At 45.4% G+C, this 21,499-nt stretch overlaps 1 protein-coding gene across 8 annotated transcripts in view; it reads right to left on the bottom strand.

Moving 5' to 3' along the window:
* Positions 1–21,499, bottom strand: part of clasp2 (cytoplasmic linker associated protein 2) — a 376,943-nt gene that overhangs the window by 212,248 nt on the left and 143,196 nt on the right. For 6 of the 8 annotated variants that reach the window (XM_059984319.1, XM_059984334.1, XM_059984325.1 and 3 more), the window contains exon 8: positions 11,251–11,382. In XM_059984319.1, coding sequence (XP_059840302.1) covers positions 11,251–11,382 — 132 coding nt within the window. Of the gene's footprint in view, positions 1–11,250; positions 11,383–11,746; positions 11,936–21,499 lie in introns of those variants that run through there. The other 2 variants (XM_059984376.1, XM_059984367.1) reach the window with 2 other exon arrangements.

The following is a 21,499-nucleotide window of genomic DNA, read 5'->3' as shown; positions in this document are numbered from 1 at the left end:
TCAATGAACTGGGGGCGGGGGGGGGGGGGAATATCAATGAAACCCTTCAAATGTTGAAAAGCCTAGACAGAGTAGCTGTGGAAAGCATATCTTCCATGGTAGGGAAGTCAAGAACAAAAGGGCAAAGTTTTAGGATGGGGGGGGGGGCGTCCATTTAAAAGAGAGATGTAGAGAAACTTCTTTATCCAGAAGGTGGTGAGGCCAGGTCGTTGGATGTATTTAAGGCAGAGCTTGATAGGTTCTTGATTGGACATGGCATCCAACGTTACAGGGAAAAGGCTGGAGAGTGGGGCTTAGGAGGGATAAAAAGTATCAGCCATGACTGAATTACTGAGCAGACTCAATGGGCCAAATGGCCTAATTCTGCTCCTATATCTTATGATCTTTCACAGCAAAATCTGAAACCATAGATTTAGTGAAGAGTGAGGAAAGTAAAGGGAATGTGAGGAACAATTTTTTTTACCGAAATGGATGTTTCAAGTGGAACATACTGCCCGAAAAGATGAAAGAAACAGGTACTCTCTCAAAGCATGGTAGACATTGTTCTGCTAGTAAATGGGCTTAATACAAAAAATACTTGATCATTGCAATGGATACGATGAGCTAAAGGGTCTGTTTCTTGCTCCCCTTCCAATTCTATTGTTCACTTCCTGACCAACAGACCATAATCAGTAAGGGTAATTCCAACATTGGTGCCCCACAAGGCCATGCCCTCAGCCTCACTACTTTCTGTACACGCATGACTTTGTGGCAGATTTTGCTCTAACTCCATCTGTGAGTTTGCAGATGATACCACTGTAGTGGGCAGTACCTCAAATAACAGTGAGTTGGAGTACAGGGTGAAGGTAGAGACATGGTGCCATGGCAACAACCTTTCACTCAATGTCAACAAAATAAAAGAGCTGGTCATTTACTCCAGGAAGGGGTTGATGTGCATGCTGCCATTCACATCAATGGTGCTGAGATCGATAAGCTTCTTCCTCAGAGGGAACACCACCAATTGAATGTCCAAGTCCAATCATGTAGATACCACAGCCAAGAAATCTCATCAATACCTCTATTTCCCCAGGATACTAAAGAAATTTGGCAAGTTCCCTTTCACTCTTACTAACTTTTAGAAATGCACTATACAAACCATCTTATCTGGACATTATCACAGGTTGGTATGGCAACTGCTCTGCCCGAGACCTCAAGAAACAGCAGAGTGCTCTGGATACAGCTCGGCATAATAGAGAAACCAGCCTGCTCTCAAAGGATTATGTCTACACTTCTCGCTCCCTTAGTAAAGCAGCCGACCTAATCGATGAAATGAGAGTGTGGATCAGTACTTGGAGCTATGGTGTTGTGGTCATTGCAAAGACTTGGATGGCTCAGGGGCAGGAATGGCTACTTAAAGTGCCAGGGTTTAGATGTTTCAGAAAGGACAGGGAGGGAGGTAAAAGAGATGGGGGTGTGGGACTGCTGATCAGAGATGGCTGCAGAAAAGGAGAAAGTCATGGCGAGATTGTCTATTGAGTCTCTGTGGGTGGAAGTTAGGAACAGGAAGGGGTCAATAGTTCCACTGGGTGTTTTTTTATAAACCACCTAACAGTAATAGGGACATCAAGGAGCAGATGAGGAAGACCGATTCTGGTACGGTGCAATAATAACAGGGTTGGCATGATAGAAGATTTTAATTTCCTCAATATCAGACAGACAGACAGACATACGTTATTGATCGCGAGGGAAATTGGGTTTCATTACAGTCGCATCAACCAAGAATAGTGTAGAGATATAGAAATATAAAACCATTAATAATTAAATAATAATAAGTAAATAATGCCAAGTGGAAATTAGTCCAGGACCAGCCTGTTGGCTCAGGGTGTCTGACACTCCGAGGGAGTAAAGTTCATAATATTAATAAATATTAATTAGTAAATATTAATTGGCATCTCCCTAGAGCAAGGGATCTGGATGAGGTGGAGCCTGTTTGGTGTGTTCAGGAAGGTTTCCTGACACAATATGTAGATAAACCTACAAGAGGAGAGGCTGTACTTGATCTGGTACTGGGAAATGAACCTGGTCAGGTGTCAGGTCTCTCAGTGGGAGATAGTGATCATAATTCTATATCCTTTACCATAGCATTGGAGAGGGATAGGAGCAGACAAGTTAGGAAAGCATTTAATTGAAGCAAGGGGAAATATGAAGCTACCAGGCAGGAACTTGGAAGCATAAACTGGGAACAGATGTTCTCAGAGAAATGTCCAGCAGAAATGTGGCAAACGTTGAGGGGGTATTTGCATGGAGTTCTGCATAGGTACGTTCCAATGAGACAGGGAAAGGATTCTACTTTACAGGAACCATGATGTACAAAGGTTGTTGAAAATCAAGTCAAGAAGAAAAGAAAAGCTTACAAAAGGTTCAAAAAGACTCAGTAATGATAGAGATCTAGAAGATTATAAGGCTAGCAGGAACGAGCTTAAGAATGAAATTAGGAGAGCCAGAAGGGGCCATGAGAAGGCCTTGGCAGCCAGGATTAAGGAAAACCCCAAGGCATTCTACAAGAGCAAGAGGATAAGATGTCAGAGAAAAGGACCAAACAAGTGTGACAGTGGAAAAGTGTGTATGGAACTGGAGGAGATTGCTGAGGTACTTAATGAATCCTTTGCTTCAGTATTTACTACAGAAAAGGATCTTTGCGATTGTATGGATGACTTACAGTGGACTGAGAAGCTTGAGCATATAGACATTAAGAAAGAGGATGTGCTGGGAGCTTTTGGAAAGCATCAAGTTGGGTAAGTCTCTGGGACTGGATGAGATATAACCCAGGCCAGAGTTGGAGGCGAGGGAGGAGATTGCTGAGTTTCTTGCAATGATCTTTGCATCATCAATGGAATCAGGGGAGGTTCTGGAGGATTGGAGAGTTACAGGTGTTGTTGTGGCAACCCACTTTCTATGCAGGCGAACCCGCTCACAAAATGGCGCTGGGCGTACTTCTTCACCAGCAAGGGGAGAAAGCTCACACGTGGGAAGAGACTTTTGTAATACACCTCTGATGTCAATTCCACCCGGAGAGGGTGGGAATGGAACTGCGTAAAAGCCAGTGCCACAAAGTTCGAATAAACCAGTCTCGAGTGCAACTTACAGACTGCATGTCGTTATTTCTAGCTCTGTGTGTAGCACATCGCTACAAATGTGACCCTGACAGTCCAAACGGGATTTGGACCAAAGATGATCGACTCTTTATCTGTTCACACAGTTTCACTAAAACTGCCAACTTTCTGGAGGCTGCGACCACACATGTGGTTTGACTAAGCAGAAGCCCAGTTCCAGATTTGAAAGATATCTTCTGATTCCACGTGTTACTACCACGTGGTGAGCTCCCTTGACCAGGAGACGGCCGTCCAGGTTGAGGATTTCATACAGTCACTCCCGGAAGAAGGCAAATATGAAGCATTCAAAGCACTGCTCATAGGGACCTTTGGCCTCTCACGGCGTGAGCAAGGTGCCCGCTTGCTGCACCTGGACAGTTTGGGAGACAGGCCGCCATCAGCATTAATGAACGAGATGCTGGCTCTGGCTAAAGGACACAAGTCCTGCCTCATGTTTGAGCTGGCGTTCCTAGAGCAACTGCCCGAGGACATACATCTGCTGCTGGCTGATGCAGATTTCAGTGACTCCCGGAAGGTGGCGGCCTGGACAGATATGCTGTGGAAAGCCAAGAGGGAGAGCAGGGCATCCATTGGACAGATTACCAAGTCACATGCCCAACAGCAGGCCAGACCAGGCCCGGCAATGCAGCGCACACAACCCAGAGGCAGGAGTGAGGAGGCCAATGTACAGTGGTGTTTCTACCACCAGTGGTGGGGCACAGAAGCCCGCTGTTGTCACCCCCCCTGCAAGATCCTGGGAAATACCAGGGCCAGCCTCTTGTACGTCTAGGACCAACAGTCGGAACGCTGCTTCTTGACCGACACCAGAGCAGAAATCAGCATCTTACCCCTGACGTGGTATGACACCCGCAACAGGGAGCCGGGACCCACCCTGAGGGCTGCAAACAGCAGCACGATACGGACTTACGGCACCTGCACAGTGCAGCTGCAGATCGGTGCCAGCTGGCTCACATAGGACTTCACACTGTCCGCCATGGCCCAACCACTCCTGGGAGAGGACTTCTTGCGAGCTCACAGCCTGCTGGTCGACTTGAAAGGGAAAAGACTGGTCCATGCCAAGACTTTCCAGATGTTCTCCCTGGGTGAAGCCAAGTTGCCGCCCCCACACCTGGATTCCTCCACGCTGTCTGACAACAAATTCACCAGAATCCTGGGGGACTTTCCATCAGTTCTGGCACTGCAGTTCACGGCAGCAATGCCCAGACACGGAGTACAGCACCACATTCTGACCCAGGGACCACCCCTCCAAGTCCACGCACCAAGGCTCCCCCTGGACAAGCTCTGCCTGGCGAAGGAGGAGTTCAAGAGGATGGAGGAATTAGGGATCGAACGGAGGTCCGACAGCCCATGAGCCTCCCCCCTGCACATGGTGCCCAAAGCAGCCAGGGGTTGGAGACCATGCGGCGACTACCGCAGACTGAACGAGGCTACTGCTCCAGACCGCTACCCCATGCTGCACATACAGGACTTTGCAGCAAACCTGCATGTGGCAAGCATATTTTCCAAAGTAGACCTCGTCCGGGGATACCATCAAATCCCAGTACACCTTGAAGACATGCCCAAAACAGCACTCATCACCCCGTTCAGCCTGTTCGAATTCCTCCGAATGCCGTTCAGCCTGAAGAATGCCACACAGACGTTCCAGCGGCTAATGGATGCGGTGGGACGCGACCTGGACTTTGCGTTCATCTACTTGGACAACATCCTCATAGCCAGCAGTAGTCGTCAGGAGCATCTGTCCCACCTCCGCCAGCTCTACTCCTGACTGAGTGATCTCGGCCTAACGTTCAACCCGGCCAAATGCCAGTTCGGACTCGACACCATTGACTTCCTGGGCCACAGGATTACCAAAGACAGGGCAACACCTCGGCCCACCAAGGTAGACGCGATCCACCGGCCCAACACAGTTAAAAGCCTGCAGGAGTTCATTGGTATGGTGAACTTCTACCACTGCTTCCTCCCCTCAGGAGCCCGTATCATGCGCCCTTTGTTCACCCTGATGTCGGGTAAAGGCAAGGACATTACTTGGGACAAAGAGGCCGCAGCTGCTTTCGTTAAAGCCAAGGGTGCAAAGGGACCTTGAGGTTCAAATCCATACATCTCTCAAAGGTCACTGCACAGGTTGATAGGGTAGTTAAGAAGGCCTATGGGATGCTAGACTTCATTAACAGGGGGAATGAGTTCAAGAGTAGAGAGGTCATGTTGCAACTCTACAAATCTCTGGTGAGACCGCACTTACAGTATTGTGTTCAATTCTGGTCACCTCATTATAGGAAGCATGTGGAAGCTATGGAGAGGGTGCAGAGGAGATTTACCAGGATGTTGCCCAGTTTGGAGAACAAGTCATATGAAGCAAGGTTAGCAGAGCTGGGACTTTTCTCTTTGGAGCGTAGAAGAATGAGAGGGGACTTGATAGAGGTCTACAGGACTATGAGAGGCATAGATAGGATGGATAGCCAGTACCTGTTTCCCAGGGCACCAATAACAAACACCAGAGGGTATATATACAAAATATGTACAAAAGTGCCAGGAATGTCTTGCCAGGGATGGTGGTGAAGGCTAAAAAATTAGGGGTATTTAAGAGCCTCTTGGACAGGCACATGGATGAAAGAAAAATGGAGGGTTATGGGGTAGTGTGGGTTTAGTACTTTTTTTAAAGAATTATATGAGTCGGCACAACATGGAAGGCTGAAGGGTCTGTACTGTGCTGTAGTGTTCTATGGTTCTATGGAAGCCTTGGCAGACGCCGAGATGCTGGTGCACCCCAGAACAAACGTTCCAACTGCCCTCACTGTGGACGCATCCAACACAGCAGTTGGTGGGGTGCTGGAGCAACTCATCGAGGGGCGCTGGCAACCCCTGGCACTCTTCAGCAGGCACCTATGGCCACCTGAACTCAAGTACAGTCCCTTCGACCGGGAGCTGTTGGCACTATATCTAGCAATCCAGCATTTCAGGTACTTCTTAGAAGGCAGGCCCTTCACCGCATTCATGGACCACAAACCGTTGACCTTTGCGTTCACAAAGGTATCCGATCCCTGGTTAGTCCGCCAGCAGCGACATCGGTCCTACATCTCCGAGTACATAACAGACATCCAGCACGTCTCGGTAAAGGACAACGTCGTGGCGGACGTGCCCTCCAGACCAGCTATCCTGGTCCTGTCCCTGGGGGTGGACTATGCAGCACTGGTGGAGGCGCAGCTGGCAGACGATGAGATGCCCAGCTACAGGACCGCAGTTTTGGGTTTGCAGTTGCAAGACTTCCTCGTAGGCTCAGGTGAGAGGACCCTCCTGTGTGACGTGGCTACCGGCCAACCTCGCCCCATCGTCCCGGCAGCCTGGCAACAGCGAGTTTCCATTTCTCCATACACTGCTTGGCACATCCATCTACCAGGACAACTGTCTGGATGGTCTCCAGCAAGTTCATGTGGCACGGACTTCGCAAACAGGTCAGTGAATGGGCCAAAATGTGCACGGTGCCAAACAGCCAAGTTGCAGTGGCACCCCAAAGCTCCGCCGCAGCAGTTCGAACCCACCAGCCGGAGATTCGACCACATTCATGTGGATATCGTGGGGCCCCTGCCAGTATCGCGAGGAGTGCGGTAGCTCCTAACTATGGTAGACCGGTTCACGGGATGGCCAGAGGCAGTCCCGCTCACCGACACCACTGCCGATTCCTGCGCCTGAGCGCTGATTGCAACCTGGGTAGCACGCTTCGGGGTACCAGCCCACATTACCTCCGACAGAGGCGCCCAGTTCACCTCCAGCCTGTTGGGAACGCAGCTGCACCACACAACTGCCTAACAATAGTCAAACGGACTAGTGGAACGCTTCCACCGTCACTTGAAGTTGGCTCTCACGACCTGCCTGAAGGGGCCTAACTGGGTGGACAAGCTTCCATGGGTCCTGCTTGGAATCTGCACAGTGCCCAAAGAGGATCCGCACACCTCGTCAGCCCAGCTGGTGTACGGCGCACCCCTGGTCATTCCAGGAGAGTTCATATCAGCTCCAAGGGGGCAAGGGGAAGAACTTGCAGCAGTCCTGAACAGATTACGCAAAAGGCTTGGCAACCTGGCCCCGTACCGTCTTCTCAGCATGGACCTCTGACGTCATTTCTGCCCAGAGGGGGTGGGAACAGAACTGCGTAAAAGCCAGTGCCGCAAAGTTTGAATAAACCAGTCTCGAGTGCAACTTACAGACTGCGTGTCGTTATTTCTAGCTCTGTGTGTAGGAGATCGCTACATTGTTCTCTTATTCAAGAAAGGGAGTAGAGTTAGCCCAGGAAATTATAGACCAGTGAATCTTACTTCAGTGGTTGGTAAGTTGATGGAGAAGATCCTGAGAGGCAGGATTTATGAACATTTGGAGAGGTAAAATATGATTAGGAATAGTTAGCATGGCTTTCTCAAGGGCAGGTCGTGCCTTACGAGCCTGATTGAAGTTTTTGAGGATGTGACTAAACACGTTGATGAAGGTAGAATAATAGATGTAGTGCATATGGATTTCAGCAAGGCATTTGATAAGGTACCCCATACAAGGCTTATTTGAAAAGTAAGGGGGCATGGGATCCAAGGGGGCATTGTTTTGTGGATCCAGAACTGGCCTGACCACAGAAGGCAAAGAATGGTTGTAGACGGGATACATTCCGCACAGAGGTCGGTGACCAGTGGTGTGCCTCAGGGATCTGTTCTGGGACCCCTTCTCTTCGTGATTTTTATAAATGACCTGACTGAGGAAGTGGAGGGATGGGTTAGTAAATTTGCTGATGACACAAAGGTTGGGGGGTGTTGTGGATAGTGTGGAGGGTAGTCAGAGGTTACAGTGGGACATTGATAGGATACAAAACTGGGCTGAGAAGTGGTAGATAGAGTTCAACCCAGATAAGTGTGAGGTAGTTCAGTTTGGTAGGTTAAATAAGATAGCAGAATACAGTATTAATGGTAAGATTCTTGGCAGTGTGGAAGATCAGAGGGCTCTTGGGGTCCGAGTTCATAGGATACTTAAAGCTGCTGCTCAGGTTGACTCTGTGGTTAAGAAGGCATATGGTTTATTGGCCTTCATCAACCATGGGATTGATTTTAAGATTCGAGAGGTAATGTTACAGCTATAGAGGACCCTGATCAGACCCCACTTGGAGAACTGTGCTCAGTTCTGGTCACCTCACTACAGGAGGGATGTTGAAACTATAGAAAGGGTGCCAAGGAGATTTACAAGGATGTTGCCTGGATTGGGGAGCATGGCCTTTTCTCCTTGGAGTGATGGAGGTTGAGAGGTGACCTGATAGAGGTGTATAAGATGATGAGAAGCATTGATCGTGTGGATAGTCAGAGGCTTTTTCCCAGGGCTCAAATGGCTAAAACAAGAGGGCACAGTTTTAAAGTGCTTGGAAGTAGGTACAGAGGGTATGTCAGGGGCAAGTTTTTTTTTAAACGCAGCGGGTGGGGACAGCATGGAATGGGCTGCCGGCGACCGTGGTAGAGGCAGATACAATAGGGTCTTTTAAGAGACTCCTGGATAGGTACATGGAACTTAGAAAAATAAGAGCACTATGGATAACCCTAGGTAACTTCTATAATAAGTACATGTTTGGTATAGTATTGTGGGCCGAAGGGCCTGTATTGTGCTGCAGATTTTCTGTGTGTTTTTTTAAGTTTTATAATCAAAAAACCCAGATGTTCTTTCTTCTCGCCCACCCCATCGAGTAGAAGATACAAAAGCCTGAAAGAACGTACCACCAGGCTCTAGGACAAGTTTTACTCCAATTATAAATCCTCTAGTATGTTAAGACACAATCTTGACCTCACAATTTAGTTTGTTAATGGCCTTGCACCTTATTGTCTACCTGCAATGCAAATATAACACTTTGCCTGCAGTGTACTGATGTGATGAAAATGATCTCTTTGGATGACATTGAAACAATGTTTTTCAATGAATCTTGATACATGTGACAAAAATAAATCAATTTATCAATTAAAATTATTATGCAATCATTCTACGAAAATGAAGAAATAAGTTTTTTTAGATGGTTTTGTACAATGGGAAAAGATTAATTGAAAGAGGCATTTTGGCATAAATAAATTAAATATCAGTGAATTATATAAAAATGATTACTACAATCTGAAATCAGAATCTTAAATCTGAACAAGACAAAGCATTGGAAATCACATTAAAATGTATAAATATTAAGCATGCAGTGCAAATATTTCAAAAATTATTATACTTTCCAAGTGATACATAAGGCACAGTGATTTGATTCTGATGTGGTTGTTAAGAGAAGTTAAATATAGCATTTGATCAAAGGAAAAACCTTATTAAGTTGCCATAGATTAGTACTTGAGGTTTGGATTATTTCAGAATTCAGCAAAAGCAATGATAAGGAAAAAGAAAAAAAATAATTAAGAGTGCAGGATAGCAGGAACAATGAAAATAAGACTGTAAAAACTTTTAAAGATATGTTTAAAATGTTTGAAAATAAATCATTGAACTATTTACGATTTTTTTAAAGTCACCTCTAGTTAGTCATATTATGCAAGAAAACCGGGAACCATTTGTGCGTCATTCTTCACTAGCAGTTTGCCGGAAGTTCAAGAGTGTTGGGCAGATATAAGTGCAATTGCTATTACTAGGAAGAAGGTGCCTGGGAAGCTGAAAGGACTGAAGAATCACTCGATTCTGGCATGGTTCCAGAGGACTGTAAAATTGCAAATGTCACTCCATTTTTCAAGATGGGAGGGAGACAAACTAAAGGAAATTATAGGCCAGTTAGTCTGACCTCAATGGTCGAAAGATGTTGGAGTCTATTGTTAAGGATAAGGTTTCTGGGTAACTGGAGACGCGTGACAAAATGGACCAAAATCAGTATGGTTTCCTTCACTCCAGAAAACCTTGCCTGAAAAATCTGTTGGAATTCTTTGACGAAATAACAAGCAGGATAGACAAAGGAGAATCGGTTAATGCTGTGCACTTCGATTTGCATAAGGCCTTTGACAAGGTACCACATGAGGCTGGTTAACAAGCTACGAGCCCATGGTATTACAGGAAAGATTCTAGCATGAATAAAGCAGTGATTGATTGGTAGGAGGCAAAGAGTGGGAATGAAGATTGGCTGCCCTTGACTAGGGGTCGGTGTTGGGACCACTCTTTTTTATGTCATACATCAATGATTTTGATGAAAGAACTGATGGCCTTGTGGCCAAGTTGCAGATGATACGAAGATAAGTGGAGGGGCATATAGCGTTGAAGAAGCAGGGAGGCTGCAGAAGAACTTTGGTTAGAAAAATGGGCAAAGAAGTGACAGATGGAATATATTGTAGGGGATTGTATGCTCATGCACTGTGGTAGAAGGAATAAAGGTGTAGACTATTTTCTAAATGGGGAGAAAATTCAAAGGTCTGAGATGCAAAGCGACTTGGGAGTCCTCGTTTAGGATTCCCTGAAGGTTAACTTGCATGTTGAGTTGGTGGTGAGAAAGGCAAATGCAGTGGTCATTTCGAAAGAACTAGAATATAAAAGCAAGGATGTAATGCTGAGTTGTTAAAAGGCACTAGTGAGGCCTCACTTTGTATACTGTGAGCATTTTGGGCCCCTTATCTAAGAAAGGGGCTTCAGAGAGGGCTCAGAGGAGGTTCACAAGAATGATACCTGGAATGAAAGGGTTATCATATAAAAAGCATTTGATTGTTCTGAGCCCGTACTCATTGGAATTTAGAAGAATTTCTTTAGCCAGACGGTGGTGAATCTGTGAAATTCATTGCCACAGGTGGCTGTGGAGGCCAGGTCATGTGTACTTAAGGCAGATGTTGATGGGTTCTTCATTAGTCAAGATGTGAAACATTACAGGGAAAAGGCAGGAGGATGGAGTTAAGAGGAAAATTGATCAGCTACGATGAAATGGCAGAACAGACCCAATAGGCTGAATGAGCTAATTCTGATCCTATGTCTTAAGGTCTAATTTTTAGTTACAGAACTAGCGAACATCTGCCTTTTCATTTTCATCACAAAAGAAACACACATTCTGTACTCAACGTTCACATGAATTAGATTTATCCTTGGAAGATTTTTTTTCACATAATACAAGAGTACAGCAGCGCCACTGTACCTGCTTTGGATCCAGGTGCAGAGGCAGATCGTTTCCCACCAATGCTTGTACTTCCCATTTTCTTGGTCGCAGGTACCTTAGTTGCTGCTGGTCTGCTTCCATCCACTGACTCCTCATCATCAAAGCTTTTATCTGTTTGGATATATAAAAAAAATAAAATTAACCTTGAAGAATTTTCTCAATCAAAATCACTCTAGTCCTATATTATTTTATAAAGCCAGCGTGACTTCAAAATGAAAAACAAAAAAAACACACCCTGCTAAAATAACATTCTCTAGATTTTTTCATCCTCTGCATCTATATCTCCTACTTCAATTTAAGAGCAAAGCAAACTGGACAGCACTCTGCGTTCCTGACATTCACATCCTGTTATAAATGCTAAAACACATTGTTGAAGAGAATCGTTGTGAGTGCTGCTTTTGTATGTGCTTCTGCCTACACATCCTCCCACTGTGTCACCAGTTCTCTGCCTTTTCCGCCCGATTCTGCAACTTACAGGCACAGATCCTCTTGCAAATCAGCCGTCTCATTCCTTTTTGCAAAAAAAACACCCTGTCAAATCCTCTCATGCAAGAAGCTCCCAATAGATCACATGACCAAGAGGAAGTCAATTATCAATAACAATTGATTCGTGTCTCCATCTCAAAATACTCGCCATGAATACAACAGAGGCTTATTCCTGCATCTTTACCCTTTCCCCCTTTACTCAGTTTGAGCAGCCAATCAGCTGACAGATGACATCATTCGACATAGCCAGTGCTAGAAGTGAAAATTTCTCATGCATATAAATTCTGTTTTTACACTCAACCGCAATTCCTTTTCTCCCCCAGATTCTTGCAGGAAGCCCCTGCTCATATTCAAAATTAGCCAGCCATTATTAAGCCATGAAACTCCAAAGCCATGAATAATTTTCTTCAGTGTGTTTCCGTTATATGGCTAATGTCACTTCAATAATGAGTAGTACTATGTTCTTATTCGATGCCCTCCTTTCATTTTACATTATATTGGAAGGAATTTTTGAATAAACTAACAGATCACAATTTCATGTTAACTATGGTGTCTTTGAAATGATTTATTTTTAACTGCTGCTACACTGTATAGCAGTGCTGATGTAACTGCATAGGGTTTTATCCTGTGCTACAGCAACTGGGATTTAATTAATGAATGCCACTGAGCAGGGCGAGGTTCACTTGTGTTGTTTTGCATTTTAATCAGTTTCTTAAAGCCCTTAATCTGGACAGTGACCTTAATTTTATTTTGGATGTGTTTATGTAATTACATACAACAGAAATGTGTTTTAAATTTAACTTTACAATCACGTTCATCCACTTTCAAAATGAAAGGTCAAAACAAAATACACCATTAAAATAAAAATACCAATAAGCTTATTAAAATAATTTCAAATTATAACAGAATTAGCCATCAATAAGATACCATTCAATATCTGAACTTTGCACTGTTTACTGACCAGCAACTTGCATAAAGCTTTGCTCATTAAGAACTCACAGAATGACAGAATTTCTCTTTTGTTATTGTTGATTATTAGAGGTGGGGGAAGGGAGGGTGGAGTTGGAGAGATGAGTAAAGAGGATAGACAGAAAATCATCTTTACAAACCCTGATATGTTTTCAGAAACAGAATATTAAGTGATTTTTTAAAGAAAATATACTGTATCTTTATCAATGCTATGGAAGTCAGCAGCATTGACTATACACATCGGCATTGCTTCATAAACTAAAACAAATGAGTGGGTAATTCTGACAGAAATGTATGCTGCTTAATTTATATTATTTTATTAATATTTAATTAATATTTCGATAGGATTTTAATCGCAGCCTGTCACCATCATCACTGCAGCAAAGTAAGATGAGTAAATGAATCCAAGGTTCTCCACCCCCACCCCTCCCAATAAGGCATCTTGGTCAGCAGAGAACAGTTGAGCCAAAGGGCCTTAGCCCATGCCTAAAACAAAACAAATCCATTAGCAAGCTCGTTGGTAGAATCTTCTGAACTCTGCCCTCAGAACTTATTGTGTTATTTTTCAGCGTTACTAAAACAACGATTCTGAAGTCAATGTGAATATACACTTTGAGCTGGTATACAGATTGTAACATGAAACACTGACTTACTTTCAAGCTTTGATTTCAACAGGAAAATATCAAAGTTATCAATAATGCACATCAGCTGAAACTCATTTGATTTTATTTCAAGAACAAATAGTACAAAACAGTAAATGATAGATAACCTCGACAAGTTAGGCAGAATCTAAAGAAAGGCAACCTGAATTGAAGTCTCAGATCAAGCACCCTCCATCAGAGCCAGAATAGTGAGAAAACAAATTGGTTTTAAGTTGCAAAGGGGTGGGGAGATGAACAGGACCAAGCAAAATATCTCTGACAATATCAAAGTAACTAAAGCCATGGGGTACTGCTGTCTATAAAATTGCTTAAACATCAATTAATGAGGACAGTTAGGAAGAAATATCATCATAATAGTTACAAGTAGTCACCAAAATATTAGCACAAGTCCCTGAGTGGCAGGGCCTGCAGATTGATGGTGCGTGGGATGTTGTCCTGGAGCCACGTTTCTGCAAGAACGAGCACACAGCAGTTCCTCTCATGCTAGTCAGCTGCAGAAAAAGGCAATCCAGTTTACTTTCCAGTTAGCAAACATAGAGAGCAGTCTCAACAGGAGAGCCAGCCTGCAAGGGCCAGGCCCCAACCCAGCACTGACACTATGAGGCTCTGTTCACTCCCACACTTCCTCCAGGGCCTTTTCCACTGTGTGGCTGTAACTAACAATGCCCCGCATGACACCTTATATCGCATAACAAACAAGGCCACGCAGTTCTCCCACCATCAGTCTTGCCAATGAACCAAGTTTGCAGTATTTTGCATTACCAATGTCCAACAGACTATTGTGATAACAAGAAAAATGTTCAAAACACGTTTATTAGGATGCTGCTTGGATTAGAGGACATGTCTTATAGAGATAGATTGAGCAGACGTGGGCTTTTCTCTTTGGAGGGAAAGGTGTTGAAAGGTGACTTGATAGTCGGGTACAGGGATCCAGTGCAGGGTACCCCAATGGCCATCACCCTCAACAACAGGTATATCCTTTTGGATACTGTTGGGGCGGGAGGTGGCCTAACAGAGGAAAGTCACAGTGGTCAGGTCTCTGGTACTGAGTCTACATGGAAGGGAAGGGGCGAGAATGAGTGCACAGTGGTAATAGGGGATTTGTACATTAGAGGTTCTGTGGGTGAGAACAAGATTCCCAAATGGTATACACGAGGAAATCTGCAGATGCTGGAAATTCAAGCAACACACACAGAATGCTGGTGGAACACTGCAGGCCAGGCAACATCTATAGGGAGAACTGCTGTCGACATTTCGGGCTGATAGGAGAAGACAGGAGGCCTCCTATCATTTCGGATCTCCCCCTTCCTCTCCCATTTTCAAATCTCTTACTATCTTTTCTTTCAGTTAGACCTGACTAAGGGTCTTGGCACGAAATGTTGACTGTGCTTCTTCCTATAGATGCTGCCTGGCCTGCAGTGTTTCACCATCATTTTGTGTGTGTTGCAGGTGACAGAAGTTTGCATAGGGAAAACTTTGCATCCAGTGACCACAATGCTATTAGTTTCAAAGTAAATATTCAAAGGGATAGATCTGGTCCACGGGTTGTGATTCTAAATTGGAGAAAGGCCAACTTTGATAGTATTAGAAATGATCTGGCAAGGGTGGACCGCTTTCCGGCCAACGTGGACTTGGAAAGTTGAAAGCCTTCAAAAACAAAAGTTTGAGAGTACAAGGTTTGTATATGCCTGTCAGAATAAAAGGTAAAGATAACAAATATAGGGAACCTTGGTTTTCACAAGATATTAAGGCCCTGGTTAATGGAAAAAAAAGGAGGTATATAGCAGGTATAGACAGGTAGAAACAAATGAAGTGCTTATGGGGTACAAGAAATGCAAGAGAACATTTAAGAAATAAATCAGGAAGGCATGAAGTTGCTCTAGCAGACAAGGTCAAGCAGAATCCTAAGGGATTCTACAAATATGTTAAGAGCAAAATAATAGCAAAAATAGGGATAAAATTAGGTCACCTCTCATCTTCCATTGCTCCAAGGAAAAAAGGGCAAGTACACACAACTTATTCTCATTAGGCATGCTCTTCAATCCATGCAACATCCTTGTGAATCTCCTCTGCACTCTCTCTACAGCAGTGGTTCCCAACCTTTTCTATGCCCCACACCCCTAGGAAATGTTTGATTAATGTTCGCACCCCCTACAAAAGTAATAACACATTTGAAAATGAAGAAGTCTAATTTCTAATTTTTGAACCACAAATTGAACCACATACAGTACTGCAGACGAACAAATTGAACTTTAAAAAAAGCTTAATTCAGTGCATAAAATGCAAATATAAACTGAGCAATTAGATTCTAATTTATTCAGAAAAAATTGTAAAACAGTAGAATCAATCCCAATTGTGAACATAAAATTCAATGACTTCTTTGCTCCTCCTTCTCATTCATGATTTTGTCAAAACATGGAACTTTCTTGCTGACTGCGATCCGCACCGCAGGTCTGCCTGTGGATTCAGGCAATTCCTAGATTTTGTCTTGATTGACAAAAGAGAACTGAATCCAGATTCACACAAGTATGTTGTTGCAAATGGAATGAGGACACAGAGTGCTTTTCCACCAAGTCTTGGGAACATATCCAGTGCTGCATACCAAAACTCCCCCAAAGTCTTGCTTTCAAATTGCATTTCAAGAGCTCGACTTGTCCACAAATCAGTAAGATCTTCCTTCAGCTCTTCATCATCTGACATTTTCTCCAAATTGTAGGAATATGGATTCATGATCCATTCTTCTGAAATCTTCAGGTCTCCAGCAGCAAAATATCCATCAAATGATTCTGACAGCATTTCCAAATGAGCCACAATTTCTTCACGCACAGTAGGAGTTATGGATCCAGCATCATCAACCATCTCTTCTAGTGAAGGAAAATTTGAGAGACTGCCTCTTTCCATCCTTCGACGCCAAAGGCGTAACTTTTCTTAGAAGGCATTCAACTTTTCACAAGCCTTCAATATGTTTATCCCTTTTCCTTGAAAAGAAACACTCAGGTCATTCATACGAGTGAAAATGTCAGCTAAGTAAGCCAGCATTTGGGCGAATTCCTGTGATTCCATTACCCCAACCAGATCACATTCACGCTCCTCCAGAAACACTTTGATTTCTTCCCGCAGTTCAAAGAAGCAGGTTAAAGCTTGTCGTCGTGACAACCAACGGACAAAGTTTGGAAAAGCAAAACTGAATGCTCACTTCTCAGATCCTCACAAAATGATTTGAAGATGCGATGGTCCAAAGCACGCCCCCTGATCCAGTTGGTGATCTTCACACAAGTATCAACGACTTTCTTCAAATTTGGAGGCAATGTTTTTGATGCCAAAGCATGACGATGAAAAAAACAATGGGTAACTTGCAAGTCTGGAATCTCCTTTTTCATCAATGCAGAAAAGCCAGATTTATTTCCAAGCATTGCAGGTGTCCCATCAGTGCACACAGATGCACAATGACTTTCATATCTAAATCATGTTTGGCAAAGACGTCTTTCACCAGCTGCATCACATCCTTTGCAGTTGTGTTTGTTTTCAGATCTTTACAAAACAGGAAATCTTCCTTCACAGCACCATCATTGACATACCTCACTAATGTGATGAGTTGACTACAACTGGAGACATCAGTTGACTCAACCAACTGAATAAAGATTTTAAGAGGACTTGACATCTGAGATGACTTGGTCCAAAATATCTTCACTCTAATCACTGATTCAGTTGTGAAGGACATTATTTGATAGGGGCACCTGTTCAAATTTTTCTCTTGCTTCTTTGCCCAGGATAATTGTTGCCATTTCCAGTGCAAATGGCTTGATGAGATCTTCCGCAATTGTATGGGACTTCTTGGATTTGGCCACTTTATATGCCACTTGGTATGAAGCAAGAAGTAGTGGGTTTTTCAACAGAAACAGAACCTAATTTTGGAAGACTTCCTTGTGAATCAAAACGAGTTCTTTTGATTTTAAATGACCCGACATCATGTCCTTCAACATCAGCTCTGCCATGCTTGTTCTTGAAGTGCTCTTGAAGCTTGGGTGGCTTCAGATTTGAGTTGGAAAACACTACACTACAAAGAATGCTCTGGGTTTTTTGCAAGCCATTACTTCCTGTTGTGCAAGTGAAACCAAAGCACACATAGTCATCATTCCATTTCCCTCTGTTTGACATGATGAAGGGTTAATGAAGGGAAAATATAAGCTAATATGAGTAAAACTATCTGACTAAGTCAGGGATGACCGCTTTACTCAACCAGACACGCCTATAGCAAAGTATCACGAGAAATACGCTTTTGAATATTATATTACAATATTATCTGTGGTTAAGCCAAGATAAATCATCAGGTGGAAATGCTACGGGGACGCAACACGAATTATTAGGCTACTCTCTATTGAACTTACACACCTATTTCCGATGATTACTGGAGATATGAACTCCCATCAGACGATTCAAAATCCTCGGTGCTAACCATGGTACCTCCTCAACTAACATGATTCAAAATTATCAACGATTCAAGAAAAAAACCTTATAAGAGAAAAAAAACCTTTGAAATTCATAAACTTCTTTAATGCATTGAGACAAATACGAATGAATGACTTCAGCTGTTTTTTATCAAAATGCGGCTTTTTAAAATTTTACAATTGAATAATTTACCCACTCCTACTGTCTGTGTGTTTGGTTTTAACGCGAAGTCGTTACTTGATGTTTGATTCGGGATATATAAAGATTTTGGCATTATGAGATGATTTTTAACTCTGAGATGTAACCTTCTAGCTAACAATGATGAGACTCCTCGACTCTGAGGTGTAACTTCCCAGGTAACAATGAGAATTCTCAACGCTGACTCGGGCAGCAAGAGACTGGAGTGAGTTTACATCTCTCTCAACTCGGGCAGCGGGAGACTGGAGTGTGCTTGGGACAAACATTACTACGACTTCTCAAGCACACTGGCAGCTGGCTGAGTGATGACTCGAGACTTGTCACTCAAGGACACAAGCCACTCTTTGTCGCACCCCCTGAAATTCCATCTCGCACCCCAGGTTGGGAACCCCTGCTCTATAGTATTGGGAGTATTGTGTGCTGTTTTGGGCACATACCTGCAGGATAGATGTAAACAAGGTTGACAAAGTGCAGAGAAAATTTATGAAGGATAGGATGTTGCTGGGTAAGGAAGCCCCAAGTTACAAGGAAAGATTGAATAGGTTAGAAATACATTCTTTAGCATGTATGAGACGATATTTGATAGAGGATATTTGATAAATTATGAGGGGTATAGATAGGGTAAATGCATGCAGGCTTTTCCATTGAGGTTGGGTGGGACTACAACCAGAGGTCATAGGTTAAGGATGAAAGGTGAGAGTAATAGAAACATAGAAAACATACAGCACAATACAGGCCCTTCAGCCCACAAAGCTGTGCCGAACCTCTAAACCTCTATTTTCCTATCTACATATCCAGGTACCTCTTAAAAGACCCTATCGGTTCCACCTCCACAACTGCCGCTGGCAGCCCATTCCACGCACTAACCACTCTGCGGAAAAAACTTATCCCTGACATCTCCTCTGTACCTACTTCCAAGCACCTTAAAACTATGCCTCTTATGCTAGCCATTTCAGCCCTGGGGAAAAAGCCTCTGACTATCCACACGATCAATGCCTCTCATCATCTTGTACGCCTCTGTCAGGTCACCTCTCATCCTCCGTCGCTCCAAGGAGAAAAGGCTGAGTTCACTAAACCTATTCTCATAAGACATGCTCCCAATCCAGGCAACATCCTTCTAAGTCTCACCTGCACCTTTTCTACGGTTTCCATGTCCTTCCTGTAGTGAGATGACCAGAATTGAGTACAGTACTCTTTGTGGGGTCGGACCAGGGTCCTATATTGCTGCAACATTACCTCTTGGCTCTTAAACTCAATCCCACAACTGATGAAACCCAATGCACCATATGCATTTTTAACTGCAGAGTCAACCTTTATTAAGAGGATGTAGCGGTGTGCTACACGCAGTGCTAAAATTACGACACGGAGTCGGTAACTGCAGTCGAAGGAAAAAACTTTATTTGAAATTCTCAGCCTCACTTTTAAGCCTCCCTCAACCTGCCCCCCATGGCGCAGAGGCTCCAAACCTCTGTGCTCGCAAACCCCCGTAGGCTATCTAATTGTGAGCCAGTTCGGATGTGGCAGGAAATGGGTCGCCACATAACCCCGATACACCCCCCAATGTCCACAGTCTGGGCCAGAACCTGCTTGGGAGGTCGGCCTCTGCGCCGAGGTGCCGGAAACTCGGCCGGTTGCGCCAGGTCCACATGGGCCGGTTTGAGGCGGTCCACCGTGAAAACCTCCTCTTTCCCCCCAACGTCCAGCACAAACGTGGACCCGTTGTTCCGGAGCACCATAAACAGCCCCTTGTATGGCCGCTGCCAGCCCCTTCGTACAAACACAAACTTACAGTTCTGCAGGTCTTTGGGCACGCAGGTCGGGTTCCGCCCGTGCTGTGAAGTGGGTCTGGGGGCCAGGTTACCGAGCTTCTCGCATAGTCTGCCCAGGACTGCTGCGGGATCTTCCTCTTGCCCCCGTGGGGCTGGTAGGAACTCCCCGGGGACGACCAGGGGCGCGCCGTATACCAACTCGGCCGACGAGGCATGCAGGTCGTCCTTGGGCGCTGTGCGGATGCCGAGTAGGACCCAGGGAAGCTCGTCCGCCCAGTTGGCTCCTCGCAGGCAGGCCTTGAGGGCCGACTTCAGGTGACGGTGGAAACGCTCCACTAGCCCGTTCGACTGTGGGTGGTAGGCAGTTGTGTGGTGCAGCTGAGTCCCCAAAAGGCTGGCCATAGCTGACTTCAGGCTGGAGGTGAACTGGGCGCCTCTATCGGAGGTAATGTGGGCCGGTACACCAAAGCGAGATATCCAGGTGGTGATCGGGGCTCGGGCGCAAGATTCGGAGGTGGTGTCGGTGAGCGGGACCGCCTCTGGCCATCTTGTGAACCAGTCCACGATAGTCAGGAGGTAACGCGCTCCGCGCGACACTGGCAGGGGGCCCACGATATCCACATGAATGTGGTCGAAACGCCGGTGGGTGGGATGGAACTGCTGCGGTGGGGCTTTGGTGTGCTGCTGCACCTTGGCCGTCTGGCAGTGCATGCTCGTTTTGGCCCATTCACTGACCTGTTTGCGGAGTCCGTGCCAAACGAACCTGCTGGAAACCATCCGGACAGTTGTCCGGATGGAGCGATGCGCCAAGTTATGAATGGAGTCGAAAACACGGCGCCACCAGGCTGTCGGGACGACGGGACGGGGCTGGCCGGTGGCGACGTCACAGAGTAGGGTCCTCTCACCTGGGCCTACGGGGAGGTCTTGGAGCTGCAAACCGGAGACTGCAGTTCTGTAACTCGGAATCTCCTCATCCGCCTGCTGCGCCTCTGCCAGTGCCTCAAAGTCTACCTCTTGGGAAAGGGCATGAACGGTAGGGCGAGAGAGCGCATCCGCCACGACATTGTCCTCACCCGAGACGTGCCGGACATCCGTCGTGTATTCAGAGATGTAGGACAGATGGCGTTGCCGGCGGGACGACCAGGGGTTGGACGCTTTCGTAAGCGCAAAGGTAAGCAGTTTGTGGTCCGTGAACGCGGTGAAGGACCGACCTTCCAGGAAGTACCTGAAATGCCGGATTGCCAGGTAGAGCGCCAACAGTTCCCGGTCGAAAGCACTGTACTTGAGTTCGGGTGGCCGCAGGTGTTTGCTGAAATACGCCAGGGGTTGCCAGCAACCTGTGATGAGTTGCTCTAGCACCCCACCGACTGCCGTGTTAGATGCGTCCACTGTGAGGGCGGTAGGGGCGTCCATTCTGGGATGTATTAGCATTGCGGCGTTCGCCAAAGCTTCCTTCGTTTGAACGAAAGCGGCGGCGGACTCCTCGTCCCAGGTAATGTCCTTGCTCGGACCTGACATCAGGGCGAACAGGGGGCGCATGATCCGGGCAGCTGAAAGGAGGAAGCGGTGGTAGAAATTAACCATACCTACGAATTCCTGAAGGTCTTTGATCGTGGTGGGTCGGAGAAAGTGGCAGACCGCATCTACCTTAGCGGGCAGAGGGGTTGCCCTGTCGTTAGTAATCCTGTGGCCCAG

This window comes from Hypanus sabinus, chromosome 1, assembly GCF_030144855.1.
Source record: "Hypanus sabinus isolate sHypSab1 chromosome 1, sHypSab1.hap1, whole genome shotgun sequence".
Lineage (NCBI taxonomy): Eukaryota > Metazoa > Chordata > Chondrichthyes > Myliobatiformes > Dasyatidae > Hypanus > Hypanus sabinus.
The sequence above is the reverse complement of the archived record's forward strand: the minus strand, read 5'-3'. Positions and strand labels throughout refer to the sequence as shown.